The 15,000-nt window shown below is 42.7% G+C and overlaps 1 protein-coding gene across 1 annotated transcript in view; it reads left to right on the top strand.

Moving 5' to 3' along the window:
* The window catches only part of LOC143106459 (multivesicular body subunit 12B-like), a 37,126-nt gene that overhangs the window by 3,883 nt on the left and 18,243 nt on the right, over positions 1–15,000 (top strand). Inside the window, exons 2-4 of the mRNA XM_076270735.1 lie at positions 4,675–4,779; positions 12,326–12,422; positions 14,637–14,766. Coding sequence (XP_076126850.1) covers positions 4,675–4,779; positions 12,326–12,422; positions 14,637–14,766 — 332 coding nt within the window. The remainder of the gene's footprint in view (positions 1–4,674; positions 4,780–12,325; positions 12,423–14,636; positions 14,767–15,000) is intronic.

The following is a 15,000-nucleotide window of genomic DNA, read 5'->3' as shown; positions in this document are numbered from 1 at the left end:
CACATTTTTTGAACTACATGATCTACTCTTCAATCTGTTAAAATTTCACATGGCTACCTTATACATTTCTTAGCTAAATTTACAGTTTTAGTTTGCAGTTTGTATAAAAAAGTAGAGTGAAGCCAAGGGAGAGTGCAGTATCTGCCCTTACTGCCTTGATTCCACTTGCCATTACTGCATTCTGCCTTGGTTTAACTTTACTGCCTTACTCTAATAGCTGTGTGTGTGTGTGTGTGTGTGTGTGTGTGTGTGTGTGTGTGTGTGTGTGTGTGTGTGTGTGTGTGTGTGTGTGTGTGTGTGCGCAGGCACAGACTGGGACAAAAAAAAGGCTCTGAACTTTCTTCTAAAAAGACTACCACTACCATTTGCACTCACACACACATTAGGTGTCTATCATGATACAGTCTCACAATATTAAATGCCAGTGAAAGTATCATATTCAAAATAGTCAGTCAGATTTTACAAAAAGTAATTAACATATACTTTCACAAATATAAGCAGCAGTGTGCAAAGGTGTCAAAGGTTAGGTTTTGGTGTGCAGCAATGCAATATTGCTTGACATGAAAGTCTACAAGAATACCCGGTTGATTTTGTTCCATTTTTACATAAATGTTTATAAATGCCAAATAAGTGCCATTGTTAAGGCATCAAGCAGCATATCTTTACTAAAAAATAGTGGTGTCCCCACCAAAGCTCAGACCAAACCTACGCCCTTGAGCCTATAAAACTACCAAATTTTGCCTAAATGTTAAAAAACAAAATGTTTAATATTCAACACACTTTGATCTATCTAATTATACCCCTTGTTGTTGAATATAATTTGATGCTTATACTTGATGTAAGAAAAAAAAAGCTGTTTTTCTCAGTTTGGCATTTTTGCAGATACTGCTCCTTGGCTTTGTAGGGCAGCATATTGAGAATGGAAATGACTCTGTGGCCTATGGCCTTTCACTCACACACACACACACACACACACACAGAAACACACACACACACACACACACACACACACACACACACACTAGGGCTGTCACTTTTGTGAAAAAATCCTGTTTGATTCTTGAGACATAATTGTTCATTGAATCGATTGTAAAATCGATTTTTCATTTCAAAAGACGTTTAATTTTCAACGCCAAATATAGGCCAATCCACGAACAACTAACAGGCATTAGGACGAACGTAAAGGGGGCGCTTGAAGAAGCACAAGCCAGCAATATTTCGTGCACAATGACAGACAGGAAGTTTCGTGCACAATGACAAACAGGAGTGCAACATTCTCGAAAAACAATAAGCAGAGTGGGCTGCCATCAGTTCATCAGTGAAAAACATTACTGCAGGATTCAACGTGGCTGAATTAGAAATGTCAAACAAATTTCGCCTACATAGAACTCACGACTGCACAGTTTGCATACCGCTTTGTCCTTCTCCATAGTTTGATATACCCAAACCCCGAAGTGCTTCCATATCGAACTCCTCAAGTTATTAGGGCCTATAACTCGTCTCTCTCATGTCGCACAGGTTGATTGCGTTGTCCTCAATTTTTTGACAAAACACCAGCAGCACAGCAGCCGATTGAAACAGCTGTTTCCGGTGTGTAAAATTGGTGGGAATTTTCTTTTTAGCTTTCGCAATGCTTACTGCACTTCGGAATTCTTTGTTATTTTTCTGCTTGTTTGTGAGTTTTGTTACATCTAGATTTTTTATATGTTGAATTCGTTTAAAATGAATAGTGTACATATTTGGTTAAAATCACACACACACACATTATTATAATGACAGATCTAACATGCATTACATTGCATAAACCTACAGTTACGCACAATGTGACATATTTGCAGGCTATATTTGCTGTATTTGACATTTGAATATTTTTGCTGCATCTGAGTTTGACTCAAGTGTAAGACTCATAATCCCAAGTCTCTTCTCCTCCCCTCTACTCCCCTTCTCTAATCTCCTCTTCCCCTCCTCTCCCCATCTCCTCCTCTTTTCTCTCCTCCTCTTTTCTCTCCTCCTCTTTTCTCTCCTTTTCTCCTCTTCTCTTCCTCTCTTCTCCTCCTCTCTTCTCCTCCTCTCCTCCTCTCTCTATGTCCTGTCTACCCTTTGGTGCTCACCTGTTCTCTCTCTCTCTTTCTCTACTCTTACCTACACTCTTCATCTCTCCATCTATCTCTTACTTTCCCTCCCTTTCCTCCCCATCTCTCCTCCCTTTCTCTCTCTCTCTCTGTCTCTCTCTCTCTATGTATATCTCTCTCTCTCTATGTCTATCTCTCTCTCTCTCTGTCTCTCTCTCTCTCTCTCTCTCTCTCTCTCTATCTCTATCTCTCTCTCTCTCTGTCTCTCTCTCTCTATCTCTATCTCTCTGTCTCTCTCTCATCCCCCTGGTGTTTGGCATGCGTGGCACATGGCGTTGAGCTGACGCCTGAGGTGGGTCCCTGTGTGTGTGTGTGTGTGTGTGTGTGTGTGTGTGTGTGTGTGTGTGCATGTGTGTGTGTGTGTGTGTGTGTGTGTGTGTGTGTGTGTGTGTGTGTTTATGTGCGTGTGCATGTGTGTTTGTGTGTGTGTGTGTGTGTGTGTGTGTGTGTGTGTGTGTGTGTGTGTGTGTGTGTGTGTGTGTGTCTGTGCCCTCGATGCTCTCCCACTTGACTTTGGCTCCTCACCGTTCTCCCTTTGTTTACACTGACAGGATGCTCTGGCTACTGACCTGGAAAAACTGGCTCAGACGTCCTGTCTTGTAAGGAGAGAAGTGTGTGTGTGTGTGTGTGTGTGTGTGTGTGTGTGTGTGTGTGTGTTTGATGTATAGACTCCTCCTGGGACCCATCAGTGCACTGTAGCCCGTTGTAGAAGCCTGGATGACCCCCACCCCCACCCCTCTCCTCTCCTCTCCGCTCCTCTCCTCTGTCTCCCCTTCCTCCCCCTGTCCGCTTTCCTGTCCTCCTCTGTCTATCTGTCTTCCTCTCCTCCCCCCTGCTCTCTCTGCATCCCCCCATCTCTCTCTCTCTCTCTCTCTCCCAGTCCCTCTCCTCTTCCCTCGCTCCGTCCCTGCCTATCTCGCTCACCTCATCTCATTTCACCTGCCTCTTGTCCTCCCATGCAGCGTCTCCCTCCATCCCTCCCTCTCTCCCTCCCTCTCTCCCTCCTTCTCTCCTCCTCTCCTCTCCCCACTGCTCTGCCCTGCCAGCCTTGTTTTGCGCCCCTAATCATGGGGCTTGTTTATCAGCCGTGTCAGTGATGTGCTGGGTGCTTATGGTGGTGGAGGAGGAAGAGAGAGAGAGAGAGGGGGGGGGGGGGGGTATTTCTCCTGGTAGACACCCGTCATTGAGGCTTACTCTCTGGGCTGAGGGCGCGCACACACTCACACACACACACACACACACACACACACACACACACACACACACACACCGTCTTTGGGCTGAGGGCACAGCGACACATCGACACACACTCACACATACACACCTTTACACTTGCCAAGGTTATTAACCTGACATGTCAACCCACTGAAGACTAATGTTTGTGTGGGCTCTGATGACGCATAATACCTGACTAGCGAGTGAGGGAGACACATTGATCACATCCACTAGTTTGTGTGTGTGTGTTTGTGTGTGTGTGTATGTGTGTATGTGTGTGTGTGTGTGGGGGGGATGGGGGGCATTCAGACTCTAGTAGTCAATCCTTCTACTCAAAAGTTCCTCTCTTGCGTAGTGGCCATGATTGATTCTTATCAAGATAGCCATATTGCTTCTAGAGATCCCTGGAGAGAGCTTGTTCTGAAACTATTATACACTTTATATCTAGTTCTTAGCAGTTTTATTCTATGTGGGAATTTAATTAATTAATCAAACACTATTTTTCAGAAGTAGAGTAAGTTACTTAATGGGCATGTTGCATGAAATAGACAGAATGTCTCTGTAGATAAAAAAAGGTAAACCCTACCAGCATGTTGCTATTTCTATTTATCTTATATTACATTTTATAATATATGTATTATATTATATTATATTATATTATATATGTTTTTTTGTCATTTCGTTCTGATGTGTGTGTGTGTGTGTGTGGAGACTGGTCTGTTCCTCCTTGAGCTGTTCCTCCTTTTCTTTCTTAAGTGCACTATAAAGTTTCATTTTGCTTGTTAGAGGCAGATCTTTGTCAGGGTGTCTTTAATCAGCCAGCTCTCGGGGGAGGGGGGGGGCTATTTTTAGACGCCTTTTTGGAGTCGGCAACTCCGCAGATACTCACACTGAGCTTTAATGAGATGGAGCGCGAGCAAGCGTTAATTAAGCCAAGTATGCACAAGACACACACACACGCACACATACACCGCACGCACACACACACACACACACACACACACACACACACACACACACACACACACACACACACACACATACCCCACCCACTCACCCAGCCACCCCCACACTTGAATACATATACACACACAAATATGCACACATTCACATTCACAAATATGCATAGATGCAAAAGCACTATGCATGCATTTATGCATAGACAGGTGCATGTGCACATGCATGTCCATAATCACATGTATACCCACAGTTATGTGCACACACACACACACACACACACACACAGCATCCATACATTAGGTGCCCCCCACACACACACATTACACACACACACACATCTCCTCTCTGTCTGTTTGTCCTCCTGTAGGTTGCAAAAACAACAGATGGCTGTGAGGCTGACCTCTGGAAGGACGGCTTATTCAAATCCAAGGTCAAGCGGTTTCTCTGTTTTTCCCAAGCATCCTCTCAACACGTAAGTAAGGAAGCAATGAAACCAGTGGGCATCACACATACACATACACATACACACACAAACAAACAATTCCTGTACATACACTGACACACACACACACAACCACACACACACACACACACACACACACACACACACACACACACACACACACACACACACATAATTTCAGTGCTTTAGTGTAAAAATCAGGGTTTTAACGGTTGGTCCCTAAAGCATTTTCTATTCTATTTCTATTAATCCCTCTATTTGTAAGTATAAATATAAATATAAATGTATATAAATATAAATATAAATATTGGGATGCTGCCAGAGCTACGCAATATGAATGGCTTGTGTGTGTGTGTGTGTGTGTGTGTGCGCCTCTGTGTGGAGATTGTTTATTGCCCGCCTGGCCCCTGAGGATTGGCAGTGATAATTATTCATAGAGTAACTCCACTCTTTTGTTGTTAAGTTCTCATTTTATTGAATTAACCTGGTCCCCATGGGCAGTGAGGACACCTCCCATTGCCTCTTCAAAGATGGAGCCACATCAAAAAAAACCTGGAATTTTAGAAATGAGCAGCGATGGGTTATGGGTAATGACACTTCAAAAGACTCGCTAAATATGTTTGGTAGCAAAGGATGGCTTAGCACCACTGGTACGCACACACACATAGTAATACACAAACACTCACACATTCACACACATTTCTCTACACAACAAAGCCATAATGGTGGTCATTTTGCACATAAATAAACAAGTGGAAAAGAGGTTCATTATTTACAGCAATAAAAAGGACACACTGACACAGACTAAAATAGAACTTCTAACTTTATTTCCAGTAACTTTGGAAAAACAGTCACTGTCGGCTTTGGATTGACACATCATATCTGAATTAGCTATAGCATATTATATCTGAATTAGCTATAGCATATCTTATCATATCTGAATTAGCTATAGCATATAATGTCTTAATTACCTATAGCATATTATATCTGAATTAGCTATAGCATATTATATCTGAATTAGCTATATCATATATTTGAATTAGCTATAGCATATCATGTTATACTGTTACATCTGAATTAGCTATATCATATATCTGAATTAGCTAGCATATCATGTTATACTGTTATATCTGAATTAGCTATATCATATATCTGAATTAGCTATAGCATATCATGTTATACTGTTATATCTTAATTAGCTATATCATATATCTGAATTAGCTAGCATATCATGTTATACTGTTATATCTTAATTAGCTATATCATATATCTGAATTAGCTATAGCATATCATGTTATACTGTTATATCTGAATTAGCTATATCATATCTGAATTAGCTAGCATATCATGTTATACTGTTATATCTTAATTAGCTATATCATATATCTGAATTAGCTATAGCATATCATGTTATACTGTTATATCTGAATTAGCTATATCATATATCTGAATTAGCTATAGCATATCACGTTATACTGTTATATCTTAATTAGCTATATCATATATCTGAATTAGCTATAGCATATCATGTTATACTGTTATATCTGAATTAGCTATATCATATATCTGAATTAGCTATAGCATATCATGTTATACTGTTATATCTGAATTAGCTATAGCTATTTCTTTTTCCTTTCCTTCATCCTTCCTTTTATCTTTACTTTCTTTATTTTCTTTCTTTCTTTCTTTCTTTCTTTCTTTCCCCCATTCCTATGTATATGTTTTACACTCACACAGGTGTGAGATGTTCTACTTTTTTATCTGACAGGTGTTTGTGTGTGTGTGTGTGTGTGTGTGTGTGTGAGTTTGTGTGTACTGTATGTGTGTATGTTATGACAGAGCTGTGATAACACCTGCGTTTGCTCTAATGACCTTTGTTCTATAGATAATTGTGTGTGTGTGTGTGTGTGTGTGTGTGTGTGTGTGTGTGTTTGTGTCTGTCTGTGCCTGTGTCTGTGTGTGTATGTGCGATTGTTCTGTTTTAAGATTAAAGTGTTAGGCAATATTACCATCAGCTATGTGCTCTCTATGTGTTTGTGTGTGTGTGTGTGTGTGTGTGTGTGTGTGTGTGTGTGTGTGTTGTTATCCGTACCAACCCCCACATGACACGTAGTTGTTTACAGTTTTTTTCAACTGCTTACACACTAAATCTTTGCTTGTCACACATTTTTTTAAACATGTCCTCCAAACATCATAACCCGACACCAAATCTGCAAAACCATACACTAATTCTCAGTGTTTGACTCAGTTTTCAATTGACTAAAACACATTTTGCAAAACACCACACACAATTTTCTACCTAACACACAAAAATCTAACAGGAAGTAACTTGATTTCGTTCTTCAAACACAACCCATCAAAATGCCACACTAAATCACAAGTGCTTCACTCTTTCTCTTCACATGTGCAAACACTCTTTACTTTACTGAACACCATCCAATCATTGCCTTAGTATAGGTCTATGAATAGATATACTCTCTATATAGGTATAGACCCTTTCAATCTGCTCCTAGAGGATTTCCGGTTGAAATATTCAGAACCAATGCAGATACTTGAAAATTACAGTAATCGGACTTTAGCTTACAGTAATGTTCTACAAAAAGTTGACTTTACTGTATGTAAAATGTGTCTTTTTACTCTATTTTTCTTTGTCCCCATGTTACAGTACCATTAGCTCAATACATTTTTCTGTGCCTCCAGAAATGCCTTAGGAACGCTGTAGAATTGTTTGTTTCTGCAGTTGAAAGGGTCTATAGGCCTATGAATACATACTGTACACGACACCCCCCCCCTCCCACACCCACACACACACACACACACACACACTTGTCTTTAGAAAAAAACAAAATCAGTGTTTTCAAAACTCTATGTACATCTGGTGGTGACTGTATTCTTCAGCAAATTATTTGGGAAAAATCACTATTTTTGGTTTTAATATTGCTTGCATTTTTACTGTGTATTTCAACTTCTTTGAAATACACAGTAAAAATGTTGATACCGTAACTTTCTCTCTTGTATGGAAATACATATAGAAAGCCTAAGACAGAAGAGCTTTAGGTTTTGAGCAACAGTGTGTATATGATGTATCCAAAATGTCATATTATGACAAAAGTGTTTGTAATGTGAGGCGAATGTTTGCTTTAAACATGTGTTTTTGACATTTTGAATGTTGTGTGTCATTTTGCTGGAGATTTGAGGCATTTTTCATTTTGTGTGAGCAGTTGTGGGTTTTGTGTGTGGAGTTTTGAAAAATAGACACAGAGTTTTGAAAACGTGTGTAAACAATTGTAAAAAACTGTAATGGTCTTTTGTTGTTGACTTGTTGAAGTTATCTGCAGCAGAAGAAAACAGCATAGATAACAGCTCTTAAAACCAAATGTGGCCTTTGTAATGCTGTTTGAGTAGTTGTTGGCAGATCCATGGAAGTAACAACACTTTATAAGGACAAGGTGTAGTGTTGTATAGAATAGATGTTACGACTAACTGCATTTTTAATTGCACATTAACTGTTGTATTATTGTGCTGGTTATCATTGGTTAGTTTAGTCACTGAGACAGAGTCAAAGCTATGCTCACATACTGAAAGGTATGCCACGGAAACTCAGTCTGTTATTCTGTGAGTTTAGTTGGACTGTCCTTTCGTTTTTCACATTTGCTTAAACACTAAACCCTATTCTCTGAACCAAATGCTCAGTTGCCTGAAGGCATTTATTGAATTGATCACTCTTTTGGCAAAACCATAGACAGTTTTCACCTATTAAAACACAATCTGCAGACCTCATTGACTCTTTTTGCAAAACTCTTAACACATTCTTATGCAATAAAACACATTTTGCAGTTGTGATGCACTTGTGATGCATAATGGTAACCACAGTGACAAAACGTAAACACCAAGAAACACAGATGTCATAAGTTAGACACACAACAACTCAAAATTGAGCACACTTGTTTAAAACTATGTTACCCAACCAGTATAGGCTAGTTCAGAGTGCAAACAGGTTGCTGAACGTCCAGATCAACAATGGACAGAATCAGTGAGGCACTTAGCGTTGTAGAATTCTGGGGTATTCTTACTGTGCATTGTAGGCTATAGACTGTGATGTACTTCTCATGTATTGTCTGTCTTTTCCAGTACCTTTCCAATACGTTATTTTTACTGAAATTGCAAATGTTGAATCCACTGAGTTACGCATTTTATTTTGCTTTGTTTTGGGTTTTTGTAGATGCAAAATGCATCTGCTTTGTTGTAAACAAAGAACATTTCTCCTGGAGCTATATGCCATGCCCTGAACACTGTGTTTTCCATTTTATGATGTAGTGAGTAATGACTGCTCACGAGCGTTTTCGTTTTGACTGCTTTGTGAATGGTCTGAAGACATTGTTTGGTTTTGAGCACAGGTAAACTGTTTTGAAGCAATTGTTCAGTTTTGCAAGAAGTGTCAGACTTTGTGTTTACAGCTTTGAGAAAATGGTGAAAATGGTGAAAATGGTGAAAGGTTTCAAAAAAAGCAACGTTTTCTTCTTTTAGCAATTGTGAAAAACTGTAGTCTGAATATTCTCTAGTTTCAAAAGCCCTGGTAGTGGGGTGTTTAGAACAGCCCTGTTATCCAGAACCCCTGGTGGTGGGATGTTCTAGGGGGCAGTCGTGGCCTACTGGTTGCCCTTGAGCAAGGTACCTAACCCCTCACTGCTCCCCGAGCAAGGCAGCTCACTGCTCCGGGTTAGTGTGTGCTTCACCTCACTGTGTGAAGTGATCTCATATGCTGCTCTTTCCCTATGCTGGTCATTTCTCCTGCCGATCTTTCCTGAAACTGGACTATTCTAATATCTAATATCTTTGTCTGTGCAATCAAGTGCATGAGGAGAGTGTGCTGGTGGACTTGAAGCTCGTCGACCTCACTGTGTGTTCACTGTGCGCTCTGTGTGTTCACTAATTCACGGATGGGATAAATGCAGAGACCAAATTCCTTGTACACGCAAGTACACTTGGCCAATAAACCTGATTTACATTTACAAAACTGGCCTGCTGGAGCTCTCCTCCAGCTCTGTGGCTCCTTGCTAACCAACGCATGGCGTGACGCTAGCCTGTTGATCCGCTGCCGTCACAGGCCCAGTGAGCGGTAGGATGCATCAGGCGGCCAGCCCCGTGGCTAGCGCCTACGCGGGATCTTAAAACGTCTGTCCACATTGTTTTAAAGCCTTGCGCGTAGATGAAACATGACAGTGCCATCAACAAAGGCTATTTTGTCTGTCAGTCAGCGTGGCCCGGCCGTAATTGCGTACGACAAAAACAGATTCAGCAGAATTAGCTGGAGACCGGCGCTGAGGGGAGGGAACAGGCTGCGATTCATCATCCTCCTGGTTGCGTCGAGGTGCCCCTTTGTCAAGGCATGATGGGAGAAATCTTTCCTGCAACATAAAAAAAAAAAAGATGAAGAAAAAAAGAAAAAAGAACAAATGAAACAGAGAGGAGGGGGGGGGGGGGGGGGAAATCACCTTCATGCATAGTAATGCCATTCATCTATATTCTGCCCCAAGTCAGAATATATGAAAAAAAAAAACTATGAATAAAAAATGTCTGCTCTGGTAATAAGTGTGGGTCCAGAGTTGCACCCAGACGGCACCCAGATATTCGGAGTTGTCACGTCACGGTCGACTGGGCCCACTCCATGGGCCTCCACGCTATTATTGCAATTTATTACCACCCAGAATGAATGGGTGATGGGGGGGGGGGGGGAGCCATGCTTGAAAATGTCAACTAAACAGCCCCTGATTGTTTTTAACCGCCACGGTGCAGTGTGGTGTGTTGTATTGTGTTGCGTTGTGCTGTGGTGTGTTGTGGTGTATTGTGTTGTGGTGTGGTGCATTGTGGTGTGTTGTGTTGTGTTATATTGTGTTGTGTTGCGTTGTGGTGTGGTGTGGTGCGTTGTGTTGTGTTGTGTTGTATTGTAGTGCGTTGTGGTGTGTTGTGGTGTGGTGTTGTGTTGTGTTGTGTTGTGTTGTGTTGTGTTGTGTTGTGTTGTGGTGTTGTGTTGTGGTGTGGTGTATTGTAGTGCGTTGTGGTGTGTTGTGGTGTGGTGTTGTGTTGTGTTGTGTTGTGTTGTGTTGTGTTGTGTTGTGTTGTGGTGTTGTGTTGTGGTGTGGTGTATTGTAGTGTGTTGTGGTGTGTTGTGGTGTGGTGTTGTGTTGTGTTGTGTTGTGTTGTGTTGTGTTGTGTTGTGTTGTGCTGTGTTGTGTTGTGTTGTGGTGTGTTGTGTTGTGTTGTGGTGTGGTGTATTGTGTTGTGTTGTGTTGTGGTGTGTTGTGGTGTGGTGTGGTGTTGTGTTGTGTTGTGTTGTGTTGTGTTGTGTTGTGGTGTGTTGTGTTGTGTTGTGCTGTGTTGTGTTGTGGTGTGGTGTATTGTGTTGTGGTGTTGTGTTGCGTTGTGGTGTGGTGCGTTGTGGTGTGGTGTGTTGCGTTGTGTTGTGGTGTGGTGTGTTACAGTATATCATGCAGAATACAGATTTGGGGATCACCAGATGACCGATTACTACGGGAATGTAGGCATGGTAGTGGAGAAGCGTTAACAGTGGTCTCACTGGTGCAGTTTGAGCAGCCACAGTAGAGGTGTGAGATAGCAGCTGCCCTGTGCTCTCAGGTCTATTACGACAGTGGACCTTCCCTATGCTGGTCATCTCTTATACTAGACCTTCCTCTCGCTGGTCATCTCATATGCTGCCCCTTCCCTATGCTGCTCATCTCGCTCCTTCCCTATGCTGGTCATCTCATATTCTGCTCTTTCTCTATGCTGGTCATCTCATATTCTGCTCTTTCTCTATGCTGGTCATCTCATATTCTGCTCTTTCCCTATGCTGGTCATCTCATATTCTGCTCTTTCTCTATGCTGGTCATCTCATATTCTGCTCTTTCTCTATGCTGGTCATCTCATATTCTGCTCTTTCCCTATGCTGGTCATCTCATATTCTGCTCTTTCTCTATGCTGGTCATCTCATATTCTGCTCTTTCCCTATGCTGGTCATCTCATATTCTGCTCTTTCTCTATGCTGGTCATCTCATATTCTGCTCCTTCCCCTCACTGGTAATCTCATATGCTGCTCGTTCTCTATGTGGTCATCTCATATGCTGCCCCTTCCCTATGCTGCTCATCTCGCTCCTTCCCTATGCTGGTCATCTCATATTCTGCTCTTTCTCTATGCTGGTCATCTCATATTCTGCTCTTTCTCTATGCTGATCATCTCATATTCTGCTCTTTCCCTATGCTGGTCATCTCATATTCTGCTCTTTCTCTATGCTGGTCATCTCATATTCTGCTCTTTCCCTATGCTGGTCATCTCATATTCTGCTCTTTCTCTATGCTGGTCATCTCATATTCTGCTCCTTCCCCTCACTGGTAATCTCATATGCTGCTCGTTCTCTATGTGGTCATCTCATATGCTGCTCTTTCCCTATGCTGGTCATCTCATATGCTGCTCTTTCCCTATGCTGGTCATTTCTCCTGCCGATCTTTCCTGAAACTGGACTATCCTAAAGTCTAATATCTTTGTCTGTGCATTCAGGTGCATGAGGAGAGCGTGCTGGTGGACTTGAAGCTCGTCGACCTCAAGGACGTTCTGCCTGCGGATTTTACCCCTATCCAAGAAACCATGGACACCAGTAAGCCCAACCGCTCCCCGGACACCACTCTTCCTCTTTTTGCTCTCTTCTCTTCCTCTCCTCCTCTCCTCTTCTCTTCCGTCCTCTCTTCTCTTCCTCTCTTCCTCTCTCCCGTCCTCTCTTCTTTCCTCCCCTCCCTCCCCCGCCCCATGTGGATGTCCAGGGGCCTCGGCCGGTGCTGTTGTGGCTGGTGAATGTTTCACGGCCCAGGTTAGGCTAATTTATGGCGGGCTTAGGGAATAAAATAAACATTTCCCCCCGGAGGCGACAGAGCCGAGAACGATGAGTCATTGTTTATCTTGAGCCGCGCCGGTTGCCGTAGCGGCGGCCGCCACGGCGAGTTCTTCTTTTTATGAGCGGCTTATTTATTTATGTATTTATTTGTGAGGATAGTGTGAGGATGGCGCTTATCTAATATTAATGAAATGCGTTCCCCTTTGGTTTAGTGCTGTGCGACCGCGTCTGGCAGAGCCCTGGACGCTCCTCTCCTCTCCGTCGCGTCTCGGAGGGCGTAATAACACTCGGGTGCTGAGAACCAGGACAGCATGTTTATTATTTTCATTATTATTGCATTTATAGTGCGCTTGCTTGCGCTCTGACAGAATGAATGGGATGGGGGCAGAGTATTATGGGCTGGCGGGAGGGCTGGGCTTCAGGTTGTGTTGGGTTAGGCTGGAACGGATAAAAAAATGGTCCTTAGCTATAGCGCGTTGCTTTATTGTGTGAAACCGTGTTTAATGGATACCTCACAGTATATATGGCCGTCTTACACTCCATCAACAGGCGGAAAGCGCCGCACGGGTTGGTTATATCCCTGACTGAGTGAGACACCGAGCCGGCTGAGATTAGCATGTCTTCCGGCCTGTCTTCTGCTCCAAACAGACCCTTGTTCTGATAGATCGCTCTGACTCACGCTAACTGCTAATATCACAGCTACGTATCGCTTTATACAGTCGCTAAATGTACACAGTTTATTCCCGAGCGCCGCTATCCAAATGAATGACACATAAATAGTCAGTAAACGGAGAAAGGGCGATATGCATGAGCTACGCTTCAACTGCCAGGACTCTTGTGTCTGCCCAGACGTGGTTTAGAATGGGACTGAATCATCTGTGTTTAGAGACCCATTCTGTGATATTAAATTCTGTCAAATTAAATAAAAATATCCTATGCATAAATGTTTCTTATTAAAATGCTTCAACTGTAGATGCACTTTATTTTTTTATTATTAAAATAGCTTAGCTCTGAATGTTTCTTTCTTCATTGGTGACAGTAGAGTGCATGACTGTGCACAGTTAATAATGCACATTTACTGAGTTGGAAAAAAACAAACGTCCAGTTGTAGTAGGGTGTCATCACTCACCTGTATGCTTGTTTGAGCTGCTGACCCCTCTCTATTCTATTTCTCTCTCTCTCTCTCTCTCTCTCTCTCTCTCTCTCTCTCTCTCTCCCTCTATGCTCTCTATTCTCTCTCTATTCTTTCTCTCTTTTCTCTCTCTCTGCCTCTATTTCCATCTCTCTCTCTTTTTATCTATTTCTTTCTCTCTCTCCATCTCCCTCTCTCTCTCCATCTCTCTCTTTCTCTCTCTGCCTCTCTCTCCATCTCTCTTTTTTTCTCTCTCTCCATCTCTTTTTTCTCTCTATTTCTCTCTCCCTCCATCTCTATTTCTCTCTCCATCTCCCTCTCTCCCTCCATCTCTCTCTCTCTCTCTATCTCTCTCTCTCCCGGTTTCCCTCCATCTCTCTCTCTCTCCCTCTCTCTCTCTCCCTGTTTCCCTTCATCTCTCTCTCTCTCTCTCTCTCTCCCTGTTTCCCTCCATTTCTCTCTCTCTCTCCATCTCTCTCTATCTCTCTCTCTCCCTGTTTCCCTCCATCTCTCTCTCCCTCCCTCTCTCTCTCTCCCTGTTTCCCTCCATCTCTCTCTCTCTCCCTCTCTCTCTCTCCCTGTTTCCCTCCATTTCTCTCTCTCTCTCTCTCTCTCTCTCTCTCCATCTCTCTCTATCTCTCTCTCTCCCTGTTTCCCTCCATCTCTCTCTCCCTCCCTCTCTCTCTCTCCCTGTTTCTCTCCATCTCTCTCTCTCTCCCTCTCTCTCTCTCCCTGTTTCCCTCCATCTCTCTCTCTCTCTCTCTCTCCATCTCTCTCTCTATCTCTCTCTCTCCCTGTTTCCCTCCATCTCTCTCTCTCTCTCTCTCTCTCTCTCTCTCTCTCCACAGAGGAGCGCGCCATAAAGCAGAAGATGCTTTGTGTGAAGTTTGCTCCTCGTTCCTCAGTAGAGACAGCCGTGTGTGACATTCAAATCCTTGGCCGCTCCAAAAACACTCCAAACAACTTCACCTTCATAGGGTAACACACTCCACACACACACACACACACACACACACACACACACACACACACACACACACACACACACACACACATACAGTAACTTTACCTTCATTGGGTAACACACTCCACACACACACACACACACACACACACACACACACAGTAACTTCACCTTCATAGGGTAACACACTCACACATACACACCACTCCATAAAAAACAACACCCAAACTTCAGAAACCTCACTGACT

The sequence above is a fragment of the Alosa pseudoharengus genome, unplaced genomic scaffold (assembly GCF_046254945.1).
Source record: "Alosa pseudoharengus isolate Yale_2024_CS ecotype anadromous, Long Island Sound unplaced genomic scaffold, YU_APseudo_1.1 YU_APseudo_1.1_scf_6, whole genome shotgun sequence".
NCBI classification, from domain to species: domain Eukaryota; kingdom Metazoa; phylum Chordata; class Actinopteri; order Clupeiformes; family Clupeidae; genus Alosa; species Alosa pseudoharengus.
This window is presented reverse-complemented; position numbering and strand designations above follow the sequence as displayed.